Source organism: Phlebotomus argentipes, unplaced genomic scaffold (genome assembly GCF_947086385.1).
Source record: "Phlebotomus argentipes unplaced genomic scaffold, Phlebotomus argentipes genome assembly contig_15, whole genome shotgun sequence".
Lineage (NCBI taxonomy): Eukaryota > Metazoa > Arthropoda > Insecta > Diptera > Psychodidae > Phlebotomus > Phlebotomus argentipes.
This window is the reverse complement of record NW_026776181.1, coordinates 12,569,964-12,589,831: the sequence shown is the minus strand read 5'-3', so window position 1 is coordinate 12,589,831 and position 19,868 is coordinate 12,569,964. Positions and strand designations below refer to the sequence as shown.

Below are 19,868 nucleotides of genomic sequence, written 5' to 3'. Positions count from 1 at the left end.
CTTAAGATTTAATTTTATGCAACAATTTATTGAGTTAAATTATTTAATATTTAGCCAAGATTGTGTAAATGTCACTCCGGGCTGCTGTGCGGTCTGATCTTGTCGTCGCACTGCCGGATGAAACGTTCAAAGTCCGATCGGAACACGAGGGTCTGACCATCGTCAGACGTTTGCGCGGGTTCATAACGACGCGCATTGATCTGGTCCTCCTGCTCCCATTTCCATAGCAAGCGGAAATTCAGTGTTGTGGTGGACGATGCTAGGATGCAATTCGGATCCGGAAGCCGATTTGCCATGAAGGAAACGCCTTTGTCCACGTCAAAGTAGTAGAAGTCGTTGTTGCTCACGCTGAAGTTCTTCCGGAGATTTGATTTCATCTCACAGAGAAAGAGGAGCGCCTTCGGGATGTAGAATCTGTCATCTGTGTTGGGCAGCATGTATCCTTTGCGGTGAGTCAAATTCTTCAGTGCGTAGTACTCCAGACTGTCGATGAAAGGTCCAATCTCGCGGAAAGGGATCAATTTCTTGCATCTGATGGGCACTGAGGTCTCTCCATTGTTCAGCTTGCTCGGCTTGTTGATCGCCTCGGCAAATTTGTGGCATAGTCTATTGCGCTCCTGCAGTGGACACTTCCTGATATCCTCTCCGTCCAGTATCAGTCCGTCAATGATGTGGAGAGCGTAGGTGGTCCTCTGAGACCTCTCCTGGCCCTTGTGCTCCTGCACAATCTCCCCATAGAGAAGTGTGTTCGGCGACATTTCCACTGGCACTCCTCTCGGCAGCGATTCCCATAAGCCTTTGGCGTTCAGCATCACAACATCCTGACGGCCCTTGCTCAGGAAGAATGTTCGGTAGTTTTTCTGGCTGTTCTCGGGTGTGTTGAGCGCCATAAAGAACCAGTGATCTTGCACCCCGCCAAAATGTTGTGAGAACTTTCCTGGATTAGTCAGCACGATCTCAGGTTGTGTCATGAACGAGCGATTATTGGTTTTCAGGAGATCATTGCAGTACTCGTCGTGCGATATCTTTTGTCCTCTTGCGGCTGTTCTCATGGCGCTGGGCAGACGCCATTCCGTCAGGCACTGCTCACGGATTTCTGCCTGACGAGTCTCCGCGAGAGTCTTGTTAGCTGCATAGGCGGCGATCTTCCTCAGTCCAGTGATTTGATTCTGACCAATGCGGTTGTTAGACTCGAAAATATACTTGAAGAACTGCTCATCCTCTCTAAGCACTTCATAGGGCACTAATTCCCGGATGTCCTCATCACCAGTAGATCTGAAAAGAACAAAAGTATTTGCTTAATTATCGAGGAATGTAGAAAAGCTGAAAGAATCTCGAGTGTTTCCTTCACTGAAGCGACATTCTTTTAGTTATTCTGACCCACTTACCTGTACATTGATTCGCAGATGTCTAAGAGATGCCGCCGGATGACATCAGTGTCGGATTTCATCCACTTGCACACGAGATACCGCTCAGAGTTGGCTGGACGGCTGGTATTGGGCTTGATGATGGCGACCCGCCGGAAGCACTTGTACATCAGATAGATTAATCCCACGCTGAACGGTGTGAAGATATCGAAGAGCTTTACCACGAAGTGACCCTTCTCACGCAAGACGCTAAGCGCTGCGAGGCACTGACAAAGGTAGAGTCGCTTGGACAGAATCTCCTGGATGTTTTCTTGATTCTTCACGGAGAAGCCTCCATCCGCCATCATGAAATGCACCCCATTGCCCGTCTCCTGCATCACGAGATTCATCAGGGACTCGATGTTCGCGGGATCATACACGTCTCCGTTTTCTTTCTCGCCGTAATAGGGATGGAACGACTCTGGATGTCCGGCGAGGAAGTTGTCCAGGTTGAAGTCGTTCTCTTCACGAAGTGTGAAACCAAAGCCTTTAGCGTGCCATTTTCGCTTCCAAAGCACGTACTCGGAGAAGCCTCCCGGGCCAGCACACACGTCAGCAAAGTAGAGTAGCTCATGCTCCCGCACGAGAGACTGCCCACGCTCGTCAACAGGATTCGTGAACATGAAATTGAGCAGCGCGTCCATGTTGGCCATTTTCACGGCGGCCCGGTTCAGGAATACCACATTCTTGATGGTCTCGAATGGGTTGCTGCGCTGACAAGCTCTCCTCATCTCCAGGTCATTCATGTTATCGAACACAGTCTTCGCTTCGAGGACGTTCTTGAGGATGTCAGGGTCGCAAAACAGGGTTTCGTCGTCGATGGTCATCTTTCTCTTGCCGCGCACACACCAATCATCTAGCTTGTTTCTGTCCAACTCCTCCAAATCGTCAGCATCGCTGTACATCCAGTTCACAATCTCCGGAATCTGGATTTTCTCTTCTGTTTCATCGAAATGCGTGGCTGAGATATCCACGGCGTCCGGAGCAGCACCCAAACCGCGTCGGCCCTTCTGTTTAGATGCCTCCACAGGATCCAATCGTCCCTGACTGTGCTTTCCCAAGCCAGTGCGCTCTTGATAGCCCATTTTCTGCATCATCCGCAGCGACGCCTTCGAGTACATTTCTGTGTTCGCCGGCTTTTTAATCGCTGGAGCCTCATCAGATGAATCGTCGTTCTCATCTTCACTTCGTCTCTTCCGTTTGCCGTACATCCCCTCGGTGTACCCACTGTCCGAGAACTCCGGTGTGGAGTTGTCATCTGAAGTGGAAGTCATTTTCACTTCTCTTGAGGCGCTTCTCTCTTCTAAAGGGAAAACTTTCACCACTCAAATATGCCACTTTCTCCCAAACCGACGGGCTCTTTTCAAAGCTGACCGCACATCAGAAACTCAAATGAGTGGACTGGCCAGGATTTGCATGCGCACCCCTCAATATACCTGGTATCCTGGGGAGGGTTTCCAAAACATAAACACCACCTCTTCTTCTTCTTTACTCTTTACTGTCACCACCCTGTCAGCTGATTTCTAGCAGTTCGCGCAGTCAGGGGTAAAATTGTGCGAATCGGGAAAATTCAATTATTTCCGTTTGGCTGTCAACACACGTGCAGGAATATTTAATTTTTTATTCCTTCTGCGTGATAATCCAGGCGATTGTAATTGGAAAATTGATAAATGGAGAGATATGGAGCATATTGAGATAATAGTGTAAGAAAATCATGTTACATTCCGCATTGAATTTGGGAAGAAATTGTCGCTAATGTGATATTTTTCAACAGGCCAAAGGATCCTCTCCGGAAGGAATCATTTCTGACGGTTGACTTTCTCAAGGAGCCTCGAGCCAGCGTCAAAGGCAGCATGCCAAGGAAAAAAGAAAAAGGATTTTGGATTCCTTTAGGTAGGAAAATGAAAAGGACGACGATAGGGAAACGGTGGAAGCTTAAATCAGGATCATTTTGCGACTACCTCCCACTGAGGGTCAACTGACTGAGATAATAGCATGCTTATCTGCGGACTTGCCTCCCATACAGCGACAGTCTTATCAGTGATCTGACGTCCGTAATCGCATGCTCGTGGCTGCGGGTATAGAGTTTTATTGAAGACACGACGCTTGACGATTGCTCACCAGTTCTGTCGTCGATCGCGGCTGCACAGCACATGCTCCACCATGGCATTCTGTCTCCGGACCCACTCAGGACTGTTTATCAGGCGAATCCTGTCGCAGAAGTGCGGGAAACCCATCGATACTCACGTGAGTGCTCAAAAGTGATTAATGTGGTGTCTCCTTCCTGGCCAGGGTGGCTGCAAATGGGCTAGAGAAGCGGCAAAAGTATCTCTCTTGACCTTGCGTAATAAGCTAAAATTGGCAATTCATTCCATTCGGCAGAGATACTGCCACACTCTCACTTTCGTGTAAAGTAGATCACATTTTCTGGGATTAATTTTCACCCCGCGTGTGGGTTTTACAGAGAATTCAGCACCTGAGGTTGCTCTCCACGAGTCTCCAGCTCAGCAAAGTCGTCTCATTCAATCTATCGGACATCGGAGAGGGAATAAGAGAAGTCAGTGTGAAGGAATGGTGAGTCTCACACCCACATTCACAACCGCTGATTACCACTGATAATCCCAGCTCGTCTTGTGATAAATTTCCCGGCCAGAAGATGCATAACTCGGCTCTCTTTCTGTGTTTCAGGTTCATCAAAGTTGGGGACACCGTTGAGCAGTTTGATAATCTGTGCGAGGTGCAGAGCGACAAGGCTTCGGTGACCATCACCAGTCGCTACGATGGGAAAATCGTCAAGATTTACCACAAGATCGATGATATCGCCCTCGTGGGACAGCCCCTTGTGGACATTGATGTTCAAGATGACGATGAAGCGCCCAAGGAGGAAGGAAAGGACCCTGAAAAGCACAGTGATAGTAGCTCCGATGAGGATGAGCCGAAGAAACCCACCGACAATGCTGAGGAGGAAAGGAAGAAGGTTCTAACGACTCCGGCAGTGCGTCGTCTGGCCATGGAGAACAAGCTGGACCTGACCAAAGTGACGCCCACTGGAAAATATGGGAGGATTCTCAAGGGAGATGTCCTTGAGCACTTGAATTTGATTCCCGCGGGCACAGTGAAGCCACATCCGACACTCCTTCAGCAGAAACCCCAAGGAATCCCAATTGCACCACCCAAAGTCTTGGCCGAGGATCGCGTGGAACAGCTGAAAGGGGTGCGAAAGGCGATGCTGAAGTCCATGACTGAGGCATTGGTGAGAAAATTAATTCAAAAACTAAACTGTAATTGGTAGAAAGTAATTTTTTTCTTTCTGTCGTATTACAGAAAATTCCCCATTTTGCATACAGTGACGAAATCAACATGTCCAAACTGATGTCTGTGCGAGAAGAACTAAAGGCAGATGCTCTGGAAAAGGGTGTGAAACTCACTTATATGCCCTTCTTCATCAAGGCTGCTTCCAGGGCACTTACCCAGTATCCTATTCTGAACAGCAGTCTGGATGAGCCAAATGAGAGTGTGATTTACAAGGCGGCGCACAATATTAGCGTGGCAATGGACACTCCGCAGGGTCTCGTGGTGCCAAATGTGAAGAATTGCGAGCAAAAGTCTATCATAGACATTGCAAAGGCACTGAATGAACTGCAAGAGAAGGGTCAGAAAGGCTCCTTGGGCCCAGACGACTTTGCTGATGGCACCTTTTCGCTCTCCAACATTGGAATTGTACAGAAAAAGTCACGATGAACGCCTTGATGCATTTCTCATGAGCTGCTTTCTTTTTCAGATCGGCGGAACGTACACACATCCGTGCATTATGAGTCCTCAGGTTGCCATTGGGGCCATGGGCAGAACCAAACTCGTGCCACGCTTCGGAGCAGATGGGGAGATCATCAAGGCTTTTGTGATGAGTGTGAGCTGGTCAGCGGATCATCGTGTGATTGATGGAGTCACAATGGCAAGGTTCTCGAATCTTTGGAAGAAATATCTGGAGAATCCCAACCTCTTCCTGCTTGACTGATCACCAGAGAGGCACTCAGAAGAGTAACTGTTGCATTTATTTACACGGCGAAGACAGCCTTAGAGGCTGAACGGTCTCCTAGGTCACCTGGAATGCATTTAAAATTTTGTCTCCTATGTTTAGTTTAGTTTTCCCCCTTGCAAAGGCGCGCTCTTGAGATACTTGTTATTTGTTGTCACTTGGAGGGTTTTTCTTCCAGTTGTTATAGGAAAAGAAAAGCATGAAGAATAAAGAGAATCAAGTAAACGAAGAGATTTTGTTGTGAGAATGTGGGAAGAGAGACTCAATGATGATCCAAAGTGAACTCGAGATCTTAAGCTGGCGCTGATGGATTGAAGAGGTTTGAAGTGTGATCGCGAAGATTCTTAAAGAGAGGGATTGTTTGACTTCAGAGGTGAATAAGATAGCTTATTTAGAATACAAGAACAAGAAAATTTGAAGAGTATTTTATTAAATTGAGCATGGTTTTGCTTCTTTGTTGTCCATCTTCCAAATAAATAAGTTTCACATATACATGTATATATAATAATAATAATATAAGTATCAAGAGCTCAAAAAGATATTCGTATGTCATTTTTCTCATCTCTCTACTATGTTGGTTGTTGCTTTGGTGTTTAGTTTTCTTTAGTAATTCTTTTACTTGTTCAAAAAACTTGCTTGCACCTTCACAATCGTCCATCGGCCTTTTTCTGCTATAATTCTTTGTGACTTCCTTTCAAGTTAATATTGATTATACAGAACAACTCAATTAAATATATGAAATATTTATTTTTTTTTAATGTTAATAGACATAGAATGAGATTATTTTGCTTGTATTTCCTCCACTGACTTTAAATTACTGCCGTCCTATCTTCAATTTTCTTCTCTTTTTTGGTAAAATCGTTACGCTGATGATGCTTAAGTCTGGAAATGTTCTTTTCTCTATAAATTTTTTTTTGTATTTTTATTGTTTTTCTCAATTTTCAACATGAAAAAGTACAAATACATACATGTATTGTATTCTGGTTAATACAACGCTATATTTCATCCTAAAATATTTGCGTCTAAAAATCCTTCCTTGTCCTTTATTACCATTTTCCCACTGTCTTCCTTATCGCCTCACCCACTAACCTTCATGTTCTTGTCTCATTTATGTATTTAAATCTTTTCCCAATGTAAATTTTTTTAATGATCAATTTGATTTATCATCTCTCAATTTTTCCCTCACGCCACTTCTTTATTGCATCACTGATGACCTTTTTATCAATTTATTTCTTTTTATCTCTTAATGAACGCAAACAAGGAGGTCTAAAATAGGTGACAATACTTTTTCTTCAACTCCACAAAATACTTGCTATTATGTTGCATTTTTTCATTCTTTAGTTATTTATTTAAACACATATTTTTAGGATAATTTCCTCTCATCTATTTGACGGCAATTTAAAATATGTCCTTTTCATCTATTTTAATTGGATATACTTCATTTATAATCTCCTTCGCTCAAGTGCGCCGACTTTATTTTCTTGTTGTCATTTTCGATAGGCCAGATTTAATATTTATTCTTTTTTTCACCTATATAATATTCCTTTTAATATACATCCTTTATATATTCTTATATAAATGTTTTGTCCAAAAAATTTAAATTGTATATTATAATAATATATTTTGGTATGTAAGTTGTTTCTCATCTTCTGACGATCATGCTAATTTTTTCTCCTTATGCTTATCTTTCTCTTTGCAGGACAATTCTTGCTGCTTTATCTTTAAGAGAAAGAGAACGCGTGTGGGTGAAAATTTGAAGGTGGGAAAGGGAAAGAGGAGGAAAAGTTAGTGTAGGAATAGGGCGTAAGTTGGACTAGTGAATGTTTTTTTTTGTGGAAAATAAGAATTCTTTTTTGAATACAAGATATCCTTTCGATAATTTTAGAGACTCTTCACATTGATATATCTTCCTTTTTCACTAGTAAATTAATAGAAAAGCGTGAAATTATGTGATTCTGTCGTTTTTCTGATTCTTTCTTAATTTTTTTTTCATTCCAATCGCGCGCAAATACAGGGTAATCATGAATTTTCTCTGTCACATTAGTTTTATGTTTTCGTTTTTATTACTCTTATCATTTTTAATTCATTTTCTCGTCACTTCTTTTTTTATTATAAATAGGTATAGTAGTTTCTTTAGGTACTGCACCGTCATGTTTTCTTCATATTTTTTTTCTCTTTTTTACTCAGTCATATTGCTTTAGTTAAGTACGATTTTTCTTCATCTTCCTCATATACATAATTTTTTTCTTCTTCATTTAAATTTATTCTCAATTTATGCATCACCCTGTATTCTATTAATTCTATTAATATTTTTCACTTCATCTTCTTTGGTGTATATGCATCTTATTTGATAAATCATCCCACCATCATTTTAATTATTACTTCATTTATTTTTCTCTTTAAATCTATGTACATTGTAAAATTGGAAGAAAGCTTTTTCTCATATTTCTATATATTTATGCACATTTACTTTTTGCATTGTTTTATGCACTATTTCTCTTGTTCATCTTGGTTTTTTTTTTCTCCATCAATTTCGATATTTCGCACCCATTTGCTTTAGTTTATTCATTATTTCGCTATATAATGTAAAATTATCAAATGTTATCCTTTTTTCTTTAATAATGTTGCAATTTTACTAATTTTTTCTTTTCACTATTATTCGATTTTTGCCAAGATTTTTACTGCACTGCTGCCGATGATTTTTTTTTAAATGTCTGAACAAACTATTCCACGGTTTGTCTAACTGCTAGGATGCTGGAAGCTGAACCTCTCCGGGCTGGAATAAGACTGCTTTTTCAGGCAGCACTGCTCTAGGCAGGAGAGTCGGCAGAAATTGGCCGCCCTAGCTACACATTTAATACACTGCCTCAGTTGAATATAATCATTCCTATTAATTATTAATTTTCTTTAAATTCTATTACACTATCATTATTTATTTTTATTATTGTTGTTAAGGAATTTTGTGGATGGAGGTGGATACACAACAATGTGGTTTTTTTTTATTTGTTTTTAGTAGTTCTGTTTCACTCAAATATTTGTCATTTTAAAAAGGGAAAAATTGCCATCTGCAATTATTTTGTATGGAAATTGAGAACGGGGTGGAAAATAGTTTTGTAGAATTCAAAGGACAAATCGTCACAACTTGTAAATTGAAATTTAGTCACAAAGTGTAATAGGATTACGATAAATGGTTATACAATTACTAAATTAAATACACATTCAGTGATTATTTTGCGATGTCCATTCATCAAATACAATATAATTAAGTATAAATTGTGATTAGAGGTTATTTCTATTGAGAGAAAACTTTTATCATTTCTCAGAGAAAAAATTATTATACGATTAATAGAACGATAAAGTTACTAAATAGGATTCCTATATTACTCCCATCAATCATTAGCCAGCTTTCTGTGAACACACACCGAGTTAAGATCAGTTCACAACGTCCCATTTAAACGTGCTACATAAATATATATTGTTCAATATAATTAGTAATAATTTAAATAGTGTTCCTTCTTTATTAATATCTTTAGTTAATTTTTTAAATATATAGTTAAAGAGATTGATGACCTATAAGAATAATGGGAGATTATTTTACTTTTTCATAATTCAAAACCATTTCAGGATGTTTTATTACGCTTTCGCAACTTTTTTCTTTTTTCTTTATTTGTTTGCAGTTTGTGAAGAACTTCTTTCTGTATATCTTTTTTTTTTGCAAAATGTGCGTGTTTTCTTTAAACTACCCTTGACCGTCTTAGTTCCTCCTATCTAACGCTTAGTATTGTGTATATTTTTTCGTTGATCTCTCTCACGCACATTTTGATCGCCGGATTTTGGGTGTCTGTTCCAGGATTTGGGTGATCAAAAGGTGTAATTTGATGATATTCGATGGAACAAATGTGGTTTAAGAGACGCTCCTGTTATGTTGTTCTTATTATTGAATGAAGATCAACAAAGCAAAATGGTTAAATTTAAAAGAAAAGTGATTAAAATTCATGTAAATTTTCACTAGTTTCATTGCACATTGTTTTAATTTGTTACATTAGGTATCATCTTAGGTTTGTTCTCACTAACAATATTCCATCATTTATTATTTTAAAATTAACAATTTTGCTTTGGATAGTGTCTTTAATTGTTCGTTTCACTTTTTTTCACCTCCCATTTTAGGAATTTACTCTCATATTCTTCTCTCCTTCTCAATACTTGTGAAGATTGCACGCATGAACACATTATTATCATAATATCTCTTTTTCCCTTAGTAGATTTTTTCTCTTCTAAAGTTCTTTTTTAATCCAAAATTGGAGATAATTAGTAGAAAGAAAAAAGGATCTCTCAACTTTCTCTTTGAGTGAAAACAGTTAAAAATATTTTTTGGGATCCTCCATATGCATTAAAATTTTCTTTATCATTGCATTTAATAATGAAAAGCGAGTAATACAATAATTTGTTCATACTTTTTCTTTTTCAAATACATTAAATATAATATAATAATGACGTGTATGTATAAAGTGAAAAGTTGTTACCTTGTCTTTCAATACTGCTCAATTTTCTATTTGTTTTTCCCACAACATTCTCTTTTTCTTCCTCAATTTTTTCATATTGATGTCAGTTTCTCTGGTGAGATAAGATACTCTTTTCCTTTGTTGCCATCGACTTTGCATTAATTTCAATTATCTAGAGAGTGTAAATTTAAATTTAACTGATATATAATTTTTCCTCATTTTTTCCTCTTGCTTTTCAATTACTCTCAAAATCTTTTCACAATTTATTTTCCATCTTCACATAAATCTATGCTTCATTAGCACAAGATTTTCCACTTTCATTTGGTCTTTACACCGTTTCAGGGTAGAAAAAAGATTTTTTTTTTCATCTTTTAGTCTACAAAATATAATTTTAATTTTTGCTAAAAAGTCCCTTTTCCTACAAATGCTACTTTTCCATGTCCCATGTTACTTTTTATTTATGTAATTTTTCCTTACCTTATGTTATCACCGCCTTTTTAATATTTTTTTAACTAGCTTTTCCAGTCTCATCCTATTTAAGAGTAAATTACATAAAATGTGCGTAAAATTATTATCAGTTAATTAAGTTACAATACATTTTATGTAAATATGTATTTTTATTCCTCATTCACGAATGAACTCTGTTCTCAATATTTCATAATAACAGTAAAGCGATTTTCTTTCTCTCGCAGAAATGTGCCTTCCATTTATGTTATCTGTCGGATGTTGTGGGTGGTGGTAAGTTCTATTTTCGTGTGTCTCTCTTTTAGTCCCTTCCATGAAATGACATTTAAATGAAAACCCTCACTTCTGTTCAATCCTCCCTTCTTGTCTGTCAATCCAAAGAAATACTCATAAATTTACTTAATATTACTCTTCTTTGTGTTAATTCACTGTTAAAGATATACTCTGCGATACTATTTGCTGCAACTATCACCTAATTAATCGCACCTAATTTTATTTTTTTTTAATATCTCTTCACAATCATAAGCGCAAAATTGTTCAAAAATCTACTTCTCTTCTGAAAGGTTAAAATTGATCAATTGATAGTGAATATCTTTAAACTAAACCTAAGACGTGATTGCACGAGCCTACGATAGTCAAAAAAGGATAAATACTTTTTTAATATGAAATAAACACATGTCACTCGAGAACAGTTAGACAATTATCACTAAAAATTTCCTTTAAACTTTACTAATATGTTTTTTTTCCTTTTCACTTGATCTAAAATGACTGCTCAGAAAATAGTAATACATAGAATAATATAAATATAAGTACAGTTTCTCAATTCAATACAATACATTAATGTTCATGTGAGAATATATTTTCATCTACTTAAATGCTCTTGGAAATCTCTTTAATTTATATTTTGAAGTATTTAGGAATGTGAGTAAAATTATCATTATTCTTTCATATTCGCTTCTATTCTCAAGTCACAAAATTACAATTATAAGATCAAACTCAAGATCCACTATTTCATCTGAGAGAACTATTAAAATGTGGTTAAGATTCTTGATATCCTTTATAATAATTATACAATATTCTTTAGAGAGAAACACAATTACAATGACACAAACAGCAAGGATGAGAATTTTGAAAATATTATCATAGCTTGTTTAATTATCATTTAAACTCCCTTTCACTATGTCCTAAAAATGTTGTCTTTCAATCGGTGTTTCTTCATCTTTAATCTCATCAGAGTTTATTTTCCTTCCTCTAATAATATCAAGTCAAAGACTATAGAAATCTCTTGCGAATTATGGGTTCTTTAAAAAGGTTTTTTGTCTCTTCAGTATAAATGTTAATCATTAATTCACAATTAATGATGACGCGTTGTATTCGTTTTCTTTTACCTTATGTCTCATTTGCTTTAAAAGTAATTGTCTTCATTTATTATCTCTTATCTTTAGTGTTATTTATCTCGTCTCCTCGTGGAGAAAAAATGGAATCTCTCGCCACTGTTGATTTGTTTCATGTAAAAAGTATCACTTTTAGCCCGAATCCTCTCACAATCGGTGTCTTTATTTTTGCTTGTCTCTATATCTTATAAATCCCAATTTATTAAAGCTAAAAACTCACACACACGCACACTGCGGCATTCATGTCTTCTTATCATGGATAAAAATATCCAGAACTCTTTTTCCTTTAAACTCTCGCTCGCGTCTTTTATGTTCATATGTCCTTTTTTCCTCAGAATTTCCGCATTTCTTTTTTCTATACTTAAATTCCTCAATAAAAGAATAATGATTTCACTTTGCGCAAGTAAATTATTCACATCCTTCAGTGCTATTTTCTTCCTCTTCGATCGACTTTTAAATACTTCCTTCCGCCTCCTTCTCATTCGCTTTCCTTTGTCTTTCACCCAACGCCACCCCAAGTTGCCGCAGGGCGGATTCTTGTGGCGCTGGAGAAGTCAAAACTCAATAAGACCAGAGCCAAATTCTCAAATTCCCTCTAAATATTTTATCTCCAACCCCCTCAAAGCGTCTTCAGATCCTTGAGATGGTCTTTAAAAGAAGATAAAGCCTCGAGGAGTGGCTCTTGAGCTCTATCTTGGGGAAAATCCCCCCGTTAAATTAATTTCGATCGTCTACCATGTGCGAATGAGAAGTACGGATTGATGCTCAGCGGATTTAGTGTTGCAAGAAGAGTGATTGTGTCTTTAGAAGGACGGAAAGAGGAGTGATGGTCGCGACGCGACGTAGTAGCTGAGAAGACTCGGCTGGAATTGAGTCGTGGGCACAATGCCCAGTCCGAGTGGCTTCTCGCCCAATAGCGAGGTGGCCTGACTCATACCTGGCGCGCCAACGTCCGCGAGAGGTGTGTGCGAATTGATAGCCGTGGCAGGAGATATCTAGTTGGTTTTACTCTTGGTGTTGTTGGTCTTGAAGCTGACCTGGAGGACGCGATTGCCGAGGGTGTAGCCGTTCAGCGACTGAATGGCCACCACGGCCTCATCGTAGTTGGTCATGGTGACGAAACCAAAGCCCTTGCACTTGTTCGTCTGCAGATCCTTGATTACTTTCACACTCTGGACGGCACCGAAGGGGCCAAACAGCTGCCACAGCACATTCTCCTCCGTCTCCGGTGCCAGATTGTACACGAAGATGCACCATCCGGAGCCATTGATGGCGTTTGTGGGGAGGATGGTATTGCCCAAGAGATCACCGGTTAGAGGGGAGAATCTGCAGGAAAGCACGGGACTAAATTAAATGCTACTTCAGAATGTGTCCATTGTCCCTCTTCACTGGTTAAGTACAATAGGCAATAACGCGATCGTCTCATCTGCACAGAGATTTTGCTCACCTGAAGCGGCCGGTTGGGTGGTGGATGGGCCCTGGGAAGCGACGGTTGGACTGCGGTGTCAAGTATGCGGCAAGTGGCGGGAGAGCCTTGTTGATGTTGCTGCTGGGATTGTTGGCAAACTTGACAGTGATGGGCTCCGTGGCGCCCTTGGGTGTGGTGCCATTGAGTGACTGGATTGCGCGCTCAGCCTCGGATCGCTGATCGAATCGGATGAAGCCGACGCCTTTGGACAATCCTAGTGCAGCAATAGGACACAACATTTCAATAGAACCGTGAATAATTCGCCATAGAAGGAGAACCACATAGGCTTACCAGTGATGTTGTCGCACAGGATGCGAGACGTGATGATCTGACCGTAGGGACTGAAGAGATTCTCCAAGTCCTGCTGCGTCATGCTCTTCGACAGGCCAGACACGTACAAATTAGCGCCTTTTATTGCATCAGAGCTCGGACGTGCAAACGACACCTGAAATTGCCAACGCACATTCTCGTCAATTTATGTCCTGCTTCAGCTAATTCACCCCCATACATTCCGTAATTTACTACACACAACCCCCAAAATTGCCCCCATTCAATTTCCCGCCCACGACCTCACTGTGGCCAAATTAGATGATAATGCTCATCGCCCGACTGCCGTGCGGTAGATCTTCGCAAATTTTTTTATTACGAGCGTATTTGTGGCAATTTCTAACTCTTCCTTTTGCATATTTTGTGAGAGGGCAATAATAAAATCCTTCTACATGAACAATTTCACACAACTTCCTCTCAAAGTCACTCGGTTAAGAAGTATTTATATACCTTTATTGTCTTGTTCTGGAGTCGAAGCCCATTGAAGGTGTTCACAGCTTTCTCGGCATCCTCTGGTCGGTGGTAATTCACGAAGCCATATCCCAGGCTCTGACCTGAACGTTGAAAGAGAGACAGAGAGGCACAATTAGTGGGATTCAGCCCTAAAGCTCCCTCGGGGGCGGTTTCCAGTGCTTAAATGCTCACCAGTGACCTTGTCCCGGATCAGCTTGCAACTCTCGACGTCGCCAATGCTGGAGAAAAGTGACTTCACCTCCTCCTGGGTCATCGTTTGCGGCAAATAATTGACAATGAGATTTGTCTTGGCGTCATCCTGCCCACTCCCGATGGAGCCCGAGCGTCCATTCTGCTGGGCCGTGTCCAAACCATTCGCAATCATTGTCACGCTTAAGCTTTTGGATGGATTCTTCGGAGAAAGTGCTGGTTTAGTGATGGTTCTGGTTCTTGACTTGGTGTAGGAATAGCGCTCTCAAATCGCTGTTGGATTTCACCTTGAAGGTTTTGTGCTACTTGATTGTCCTGTCCAAGGTACAATGTATTTCTTGCAATCTTGCGCTTCTCTTCGCTACCTTTTCCTCTCTAGATTATTCGCTATGCCAAAAATTTCGTTTTGCCTACTTTTTCTCTTAATATCTCTTGTCTAATAAAAATTTATTTAAGCGATATGATGATTTCTCTTTTTCTAGTAATATCAGAAGAAGTCTCTTAAACAGTGGTTTTTATCTTATAAAATTCTCTTTAAATCCTTTAATTGTAGACACGATTGTTTGCGCTTTGGGACGTTGATACACACTGAAATGTGAAAATGCGTTAGGTCCAATAAATGTTAGTCATTAGGGCAAACGATTGTATCAAATTGAACAGGTTTTCAGGAGGGGTCAAAAAGATCACGCAATGTTCATAGAGACCAAATTATCCTTTTGATACAATATTGATATCAATATTCTCATCAAAATGCTATTATAAAGTGGTGCCACATTTAAATTTAGCATATTTTCACGAGGATATTTCATGTCATATCAAATGTTTCGCATAAAATTTTGCGAAACGTAGGAGGTATTTTTAGAAAATAAGAACACCACCAAAAACATTGGAAGGGAGTGAACTATTTAAATTGGAACTCCTAAATTTAAATTTTGAAATTTCAAAATTCCAGGAATTTGCCCTGCAATCAATTCAATGTTGCGAGCATCCCACATAGGATCGCGGTGAAGCAATAAAAAGACCGAAGAGCAATTGGGGTTTTGCTGAGGCTCAAAATATAATTGCCATCATGGATAATGATGGAAAATTGCTGTTTTCACTGCAAACGAGCGTATCAACTCGTAAATGCGGGTGGGCGGGCTGGGCTGGAGACAAAATCAATAGGAATCAATGTGGGAAAAGGTGAATGGGAGATGAGAAAAGGGGTGTGCAGTGCAAGAGCATAGCTCCTGCAATCCATGAGTGCGCGTGTGTTGTTTCCAGGCACCCGAAAAGCACTCGAGACGGTGTTTTGGTGAGTAAATCTCGCGCTTGGAGCAAAAATCGCGCACATTTTCCACACAATAGGAATCCTCGGGTGCCCCACCGCCCCACGGGTGGCCGAGGCCGCCCTCCTGGGAGAGCGTGGAACGCCCAGGAAAGGGTATGGAAAAATGCTCACGAGAGCGCACACACTACGCCGGCCGGGTATGTTCATTGTGAAAACGGCCGTTTGTACTGTGTATTGATTTTACTCAACATCTGAGATTGTGCCTCTCACGAACGACGCGCGGAGTTCCTTTAAACGCTCCCGTATTTATGGAATATTGTGTGTATGTGTCGTAATTACAAATTCGCTGATTACGTGAATTACACGCGAATTTCCCATATAACTGGGCGGGTGGTCAGTGGAAAAATTCTCTCGCAAATGGGTGGGAAAAGAAGCGAAGCGGCTGGGAATGGGAAATAGAAAAAAAGAGATCGATAAAACACTCAAATGGAATTAATTCACATATTTTCTTCTTTTTCACTCCACACAGCCGTATTTCTCGTTATTCCTGCCACAGCCACCCACACTGCTTGTGGGTGAGCGAAGCAAAAGGAAAACACAGAGAGAGATTTTTTCCTTCTACACAGGGATTTTCTTACGTATTGTGCTCATGACATGGATAGAGAAAAAGCTTTCGTAGAAAAATAACAATGTGGAAATTGTGGAGGTGGGGATAAAAGGCATTTTTTCATGTCACTCACAAATTTACACCCGAAAATCATGCCATTTCCTTCACCTTTCCCATTTCTCAAGGGCCTCTCATAGGCCATCCACGGATATATCCTTCAGTATTTTATTACATCTCACTCCTATCGCAAATTTCATTTGAATAACCCTTTTGATAACATAATTCACCAAATAAATGTTATGTGGTATAACAAGGATTGGCACTTAAGTGAGTTTACATGTGTGAGAAAAGATAGAAAATTTTAACACTCCCCTATTTGAACTGGCCGCACTCTTTGTAGAAACGTTCGTCTATATGCTTCTTAATCTTTTTAGCAACTCGAAATTGCACCAGAATGTAAGGTGTGTCACTTTTCTTGGCATACCATAAGAATCCATATTATTCTACCACCATATCACTGAACTACATATAAATACATATATCTATTGAGTAAGTGCCCGATGATTCGATTAAATATTTATCAGATAATCCAGTTTTGCTCATTTAAAACAAATCGATTTTTCGCCAAGTGCCTACGTAAACGCTGAAATTCAATTTAATAATAGAAAGCGGTTTAATCTCTATCAATGAGCTCATGAAAACTTCATCAGATTATACATTATGCAATGCATTTTGTACAATAAATGCAGTGCATATATGTACTGTACTCATTTGAGAGATATTTCTCTCAGAGTTTGCCAGCATTTTCATATTCAATATCATTAAGGGTGCGCGTCGCGATATTTAAATTTTGTCACTTTTTTACCAATCCAATTTCACTGGCAGACCCAGCAGAATGCTTGAGAGCAGAAATTGCGACAAAATGCTGGGTACTTTGGGAGGAAAATTGAATTTATGCCTTCAGCAGAGGCGAACAATGGGTGGGAATGGGGAGCTGGAGGATCTCCATGGAAGTGAATTTCACGGAATTCTCACATCACTCTGCAGCGGTCTTTTAGTCGTCTTTGCTTCGCCTCCTGGCACAAGTGATGGCATTTCTTTCTCCTTTTTTTCCCTCTTATGCTAAGAGAATTTCTCCTTTTTGAGCCATTCCTCGAATATAAGCGAATACCCATTAAATTTATTGATTTTCTAACCCCGAGACTCTTACCTCCCCAGAGCAGAGCAGCAGCAGGATACAGGAATCGTCTCACCCAGCCAATTCTCTTTGGCTGGGGTCTGAGAGAGAGTTCGCCAGGCCGGAGAGAGTGCAAATGAGAGGATGTTCTCACAGGGAGTCCCTGGGTGGGTGGGGCAGCAGATTTCTCTGCAATTTTCCCGGACGGGAAAAATGTATACGCCAACAATGAATGAACCCTCGCGACAAATGCATCAAAATGCGGGGTGGGGCGCAAAAAAAACAGGCAAAATTAGGGAGGGAAAATCACCCTGGATGTCTCTCAGGACCGCAAAAAAGTACACGTCCAGAGTACAGCGAAATACAATTTTGATAATTTATGCACAAAGACAAAGGAGAGAGAATGGAAGTGAGTATATTTTGATGGTGTACAGCTATACTCACCAATAAATTTTTGCTATAAATATTCTCTTGTCTAATTTGGCTTTAGTTGTTAATGTTGCTCGTTTTTATCTGGGCTCTTTTCAGCGGGGGTGGTGGTTTTTTCTTCTTTCTCTCTCTTTCTCTCTCTCACACTTTCCTTCTATGAAGCACTTGGAAGGGTGGAAAACTCTCTATACTGCGAGATACTTTTCAAGTTTCGCCTCGGAAAGTAACACAAATTCGACAACAAAACTCAAAGTTTATAACTTCACTCAAAGTTCTCAATCACTCGAACGCAAGTCTCTAAATTACCACACAAATGAGATAGGAGGGTGTGTTTCGTCACTGATTTTCTTCGACACGGAGGATGTCCTCTCGGGTGGATGAGAAAACCAATTTATTCGTCTAATGTGAACTTATTCAAGAATTGTCCTATTTCTCTTTGGCTGCTTCGACTCGGGGAGTCCAAATTCCTCCTTTTGCGCCTCCTCTGGAGTGTGCCTCCTTCGCGAAGTTTCCTTTCGCGATTTGGGCTATCTGTGTGTGAAAATTACTGATTTTCTCAAGTGTTCGCCTCTGTATCTCCTTTCTGAATCGCCGGGTGTGATTTTCCTCGAAAAATCTTGTCTCTCTCACGAGATTTGCATCTGCCTATATCGCGGTTCTATCGAGAATTGTGTGCCTCGTATTATTTTTCTTTCACTTTTCACGATTGGAAAATTAGTAAGAAATTATTGCAAAACTAAAAATGATGATGCACAACAGACGAAAATCAACTTGTCTAGCACTGGAATACACTGGGTCTCTCACTGGGTTGGAAGAGGTGGTTAGTTTGTTGTGCACAGAGCACCAGGGCGCACAAGAAGGGAGTCATCGATTTTCCGAGGCGTTCGGAAAAACAATGCCACGCATGCGCCCACCCCTCGTACTATTTGTATATTTTAGTTGACGACCAAACGGGGTTGGGTGAGCCAGGCACAGAGAGAGAACGCGCAGAGGAGAATCTCAAGCCTGGGTTTTGGGTTTTCCTCCTTTTGGCCTTTTTCCTACACACCCTCCCCCCTCAAGACATCCCTTCCTGCTTGCATCGGGACTTCTTCGCTTCGCCACCCAGACTCTTGGCCGCACACCAGCGACGAGCGCGACCCATTTGAGCTTTCCACGACTGGGAAACCACACTCGCACAGATCCTGCCGGTGCATCGCCATAATTCACCGTCATCCGCCCATCTCTCAACCCCTTCTCTCACCCCTCAGGTGGCCGCTCTCGCTCTTGGCTTGTGTGCCGATTCTCCGGCTCGCCACCCTCCACGGCGAACCCCTCCATTGTTTATGTTTCTATGGTAGACAGTGTCGAATCGTTGTGTGTGTTCCAATTTTTATTGTCTCCCGTTTACGCACAAAATTCCACACAACCTCACGCACCTCACACCCCCTCGCGATGTCACGTTAATAACGTCAGAACCACCCCCGATATTATTACAGGGTAGAGCGGAGACTACTCAAGTGACTGCCAGCAAAAGGCGTACACTTTCAAAGGTATGCTTTATTACGCTTACGGAAGTTTTACGGCCCGAATTCTCAGATTCCATTTACAGTGCCGGAGCACAGTGCTGCTCAAGATTATGCATATACCTATTTTCAAAATTTTTTGAAGAAAATACTTTCAATGATATTTGTGATATTCGAGAGGCACCAGAAATATTTTTGAATAGATCAAAGCGATGATGTGATTTTACCTTCACACTCTATTTCAATGGAACACACAAAGTTGGCAGTGCGAGAAAAATACATAATGAAATTTGATGTCGCTTTGAAATCTACCAAAACAGCTTCACTTCCGCTTCCCACGTCTCATTAACCAATAGAGTTTAGAGATGAAAGACATTCAAATTGGGAGTGATTAACGATTGAAGGCGTTTTTCGCTACATCATAGAGATTTTTCCATCTATTGTTGTTGACTGCGAGATTACAGATTTCATTCGGCACTAAATCCTCTAATTTGGACAATCTGATTTTCGAACCACCCTATGTAATTTCCCACCCCAAGCAAACTCACTCAATGTTTGACTGAACAAGGTGTGTTTTGCTCCCGTCATTCTCGTAATTTATGACTGGACGGAAAAAAGC

The 19,868-nt window shown here is 40.3% G+C and overlaps 3 protein-coding genes across 4 annotated transcripts; 1 reads left to right on the top strand and 2 right to left on the bottom strand.

Moving 5' to 3' along the window:
• Position 1: 1 nt before the first annotated feature.
• LOC132263113 (cap-specific mRNA (nucleoside-2'-O-)-methyltransferase 1) lies at positions 2-2,923 on the bottom strand. The gene is made up of 2 exons (XM_059762696.1): positions 1,389-2,923; positions 2-1,275 (listed from the first exon to the last, which is right to left on the bottom strand). Exons 1-2 carry the CDS (start codon positions 2,678-2,680, stop codon positions 72-74), a joined length of 2,496 nt encoding a protein of 831 aa, XP_059618679.1. The 5' UTR covers positions 2,681-2,923; the 3' UTR covers positions 2-71.
• Positions 2,924-3,035: 112 nt separating this feature from the next.
• LOC132263116 (lipoamide acyltransferase component of branched-chain alpha-keto acid dehydrogenase complex, mitochondrial) lies at positions 3,036-7,729 on the top strand. Its single transcript, XM_059762702.1, has 6 exons — positions 3,036-3,109; positions 3,181-3,653; positions 3,871-3,980; positions 4,095-4,659; positions 4,731-5,126; positions 5,188-7,729. Exons 2-6 carry the CDS (start codon positions 3,570-3,572, stop codon positions 5,419-5,421), a joined length of 1,389 nt encoding a protein of 462 aa, XP_059618685.1. The 5' UTR covers positions 3,036-3,109; positions 3,181-3,569; the 3' UTR covers positions 5,422-7,729.
• On the bottom strand, positions 7,673-18,587 carry LOC132263118 (ELAV-like protein 2). Of its 2 annotated transcripts, none has more exons than XM_059762704.1 (6): positions 17,760-18,587; positions 14,244-14,849; positions 14,049-14,152; positions 13,563-13,716; positions 13,251-13,485; positions 7,673-13,147 (listed from the first exon to the last, which is right to left on the bottom strand). In XM_059762704.1, the coding sequence occupies exons 2-6, from the start codon at positions 14,434-14,436 to the stop codon at positions 12,799-12,801; spliced, it is 1,035 nt and encodes a 344-aa protein (XP_059618687.1). In that variant the 5' UTR covers positions 14,437-14,849; positions 17,760-18,587; the 3' UTR covers positions 7,673-12,798. The 2 variants fall into 2 exon arrangements, with proteins under 2 accessions (XP_059618687.1, XP_059618688.1); XM_059762705.1 differs by having other exon boundaries at positions 7,673-13,129.
• Between the last annotated feature and the right edge of the window lie 1,281 nt (positions 18,588-19,868).

Excerpts from the sequence above, each read along its gene's own strand:
- LOC132263113 (XM_059762696.1), bottom strand. The coding sequence starts at position 2,680 with ATGACTTCCACTTCAGATGACAACTCCACACCGGAGTTCTCGGACAGT. Across the intron at positions 1,276-1,388 it reads ATCTGCGAATCAATGTACAG|ATCTACTGGTGATGAGGACA; the intron begins GTAAGTGGGTCA and ends TGTTCTTTTCAG.
- LOC132263116 (XM_059762702.1), top strand. The coding sequence starts at position 3,570 with ATGGCATTCTGTCTCCGGACCCACTCAGGACTGTTTATCAGGCGAATC. Across the intron at positions 4,660-4,730 it reads AGTCCATGACTGAGGCATTG|AAAATTCCCCATTTTGCATA; the intron begins GTGAGAAAATTA and ends GTCGTATTACAG. Across the intron at positions 5,127-5,187 it reads CGCTCTCCAACATTGGAATT|ATCGGCGGAACGTACACACA; the intron begins GTACAGAAAAAG and ends TTTCTTTTTCAG.
- LOC132263118 (XM_059762704.1), bottom strand. The coding sequence starts at position 14,436 with ATGATTGCGAATGGTTTGGACACGGCCCAGCAGAATGGACGCTCGGGC. Across the intron at positions 13,717-14,048 it reads TCCAGAACAAGACAATAAAG|GTGTCGTTTGCACGTCCGAG; the intron begins GTATATAAATAC and ends TGGCAATTTCAG. Across the intron at positions 13,486-13,562 it reads CCTGTGCGACAACATCACTG|GATTGTCCAAAGGCGTCGGC; the intron begins GTAAGCCTATGT and ends TTGCTGCACTAG.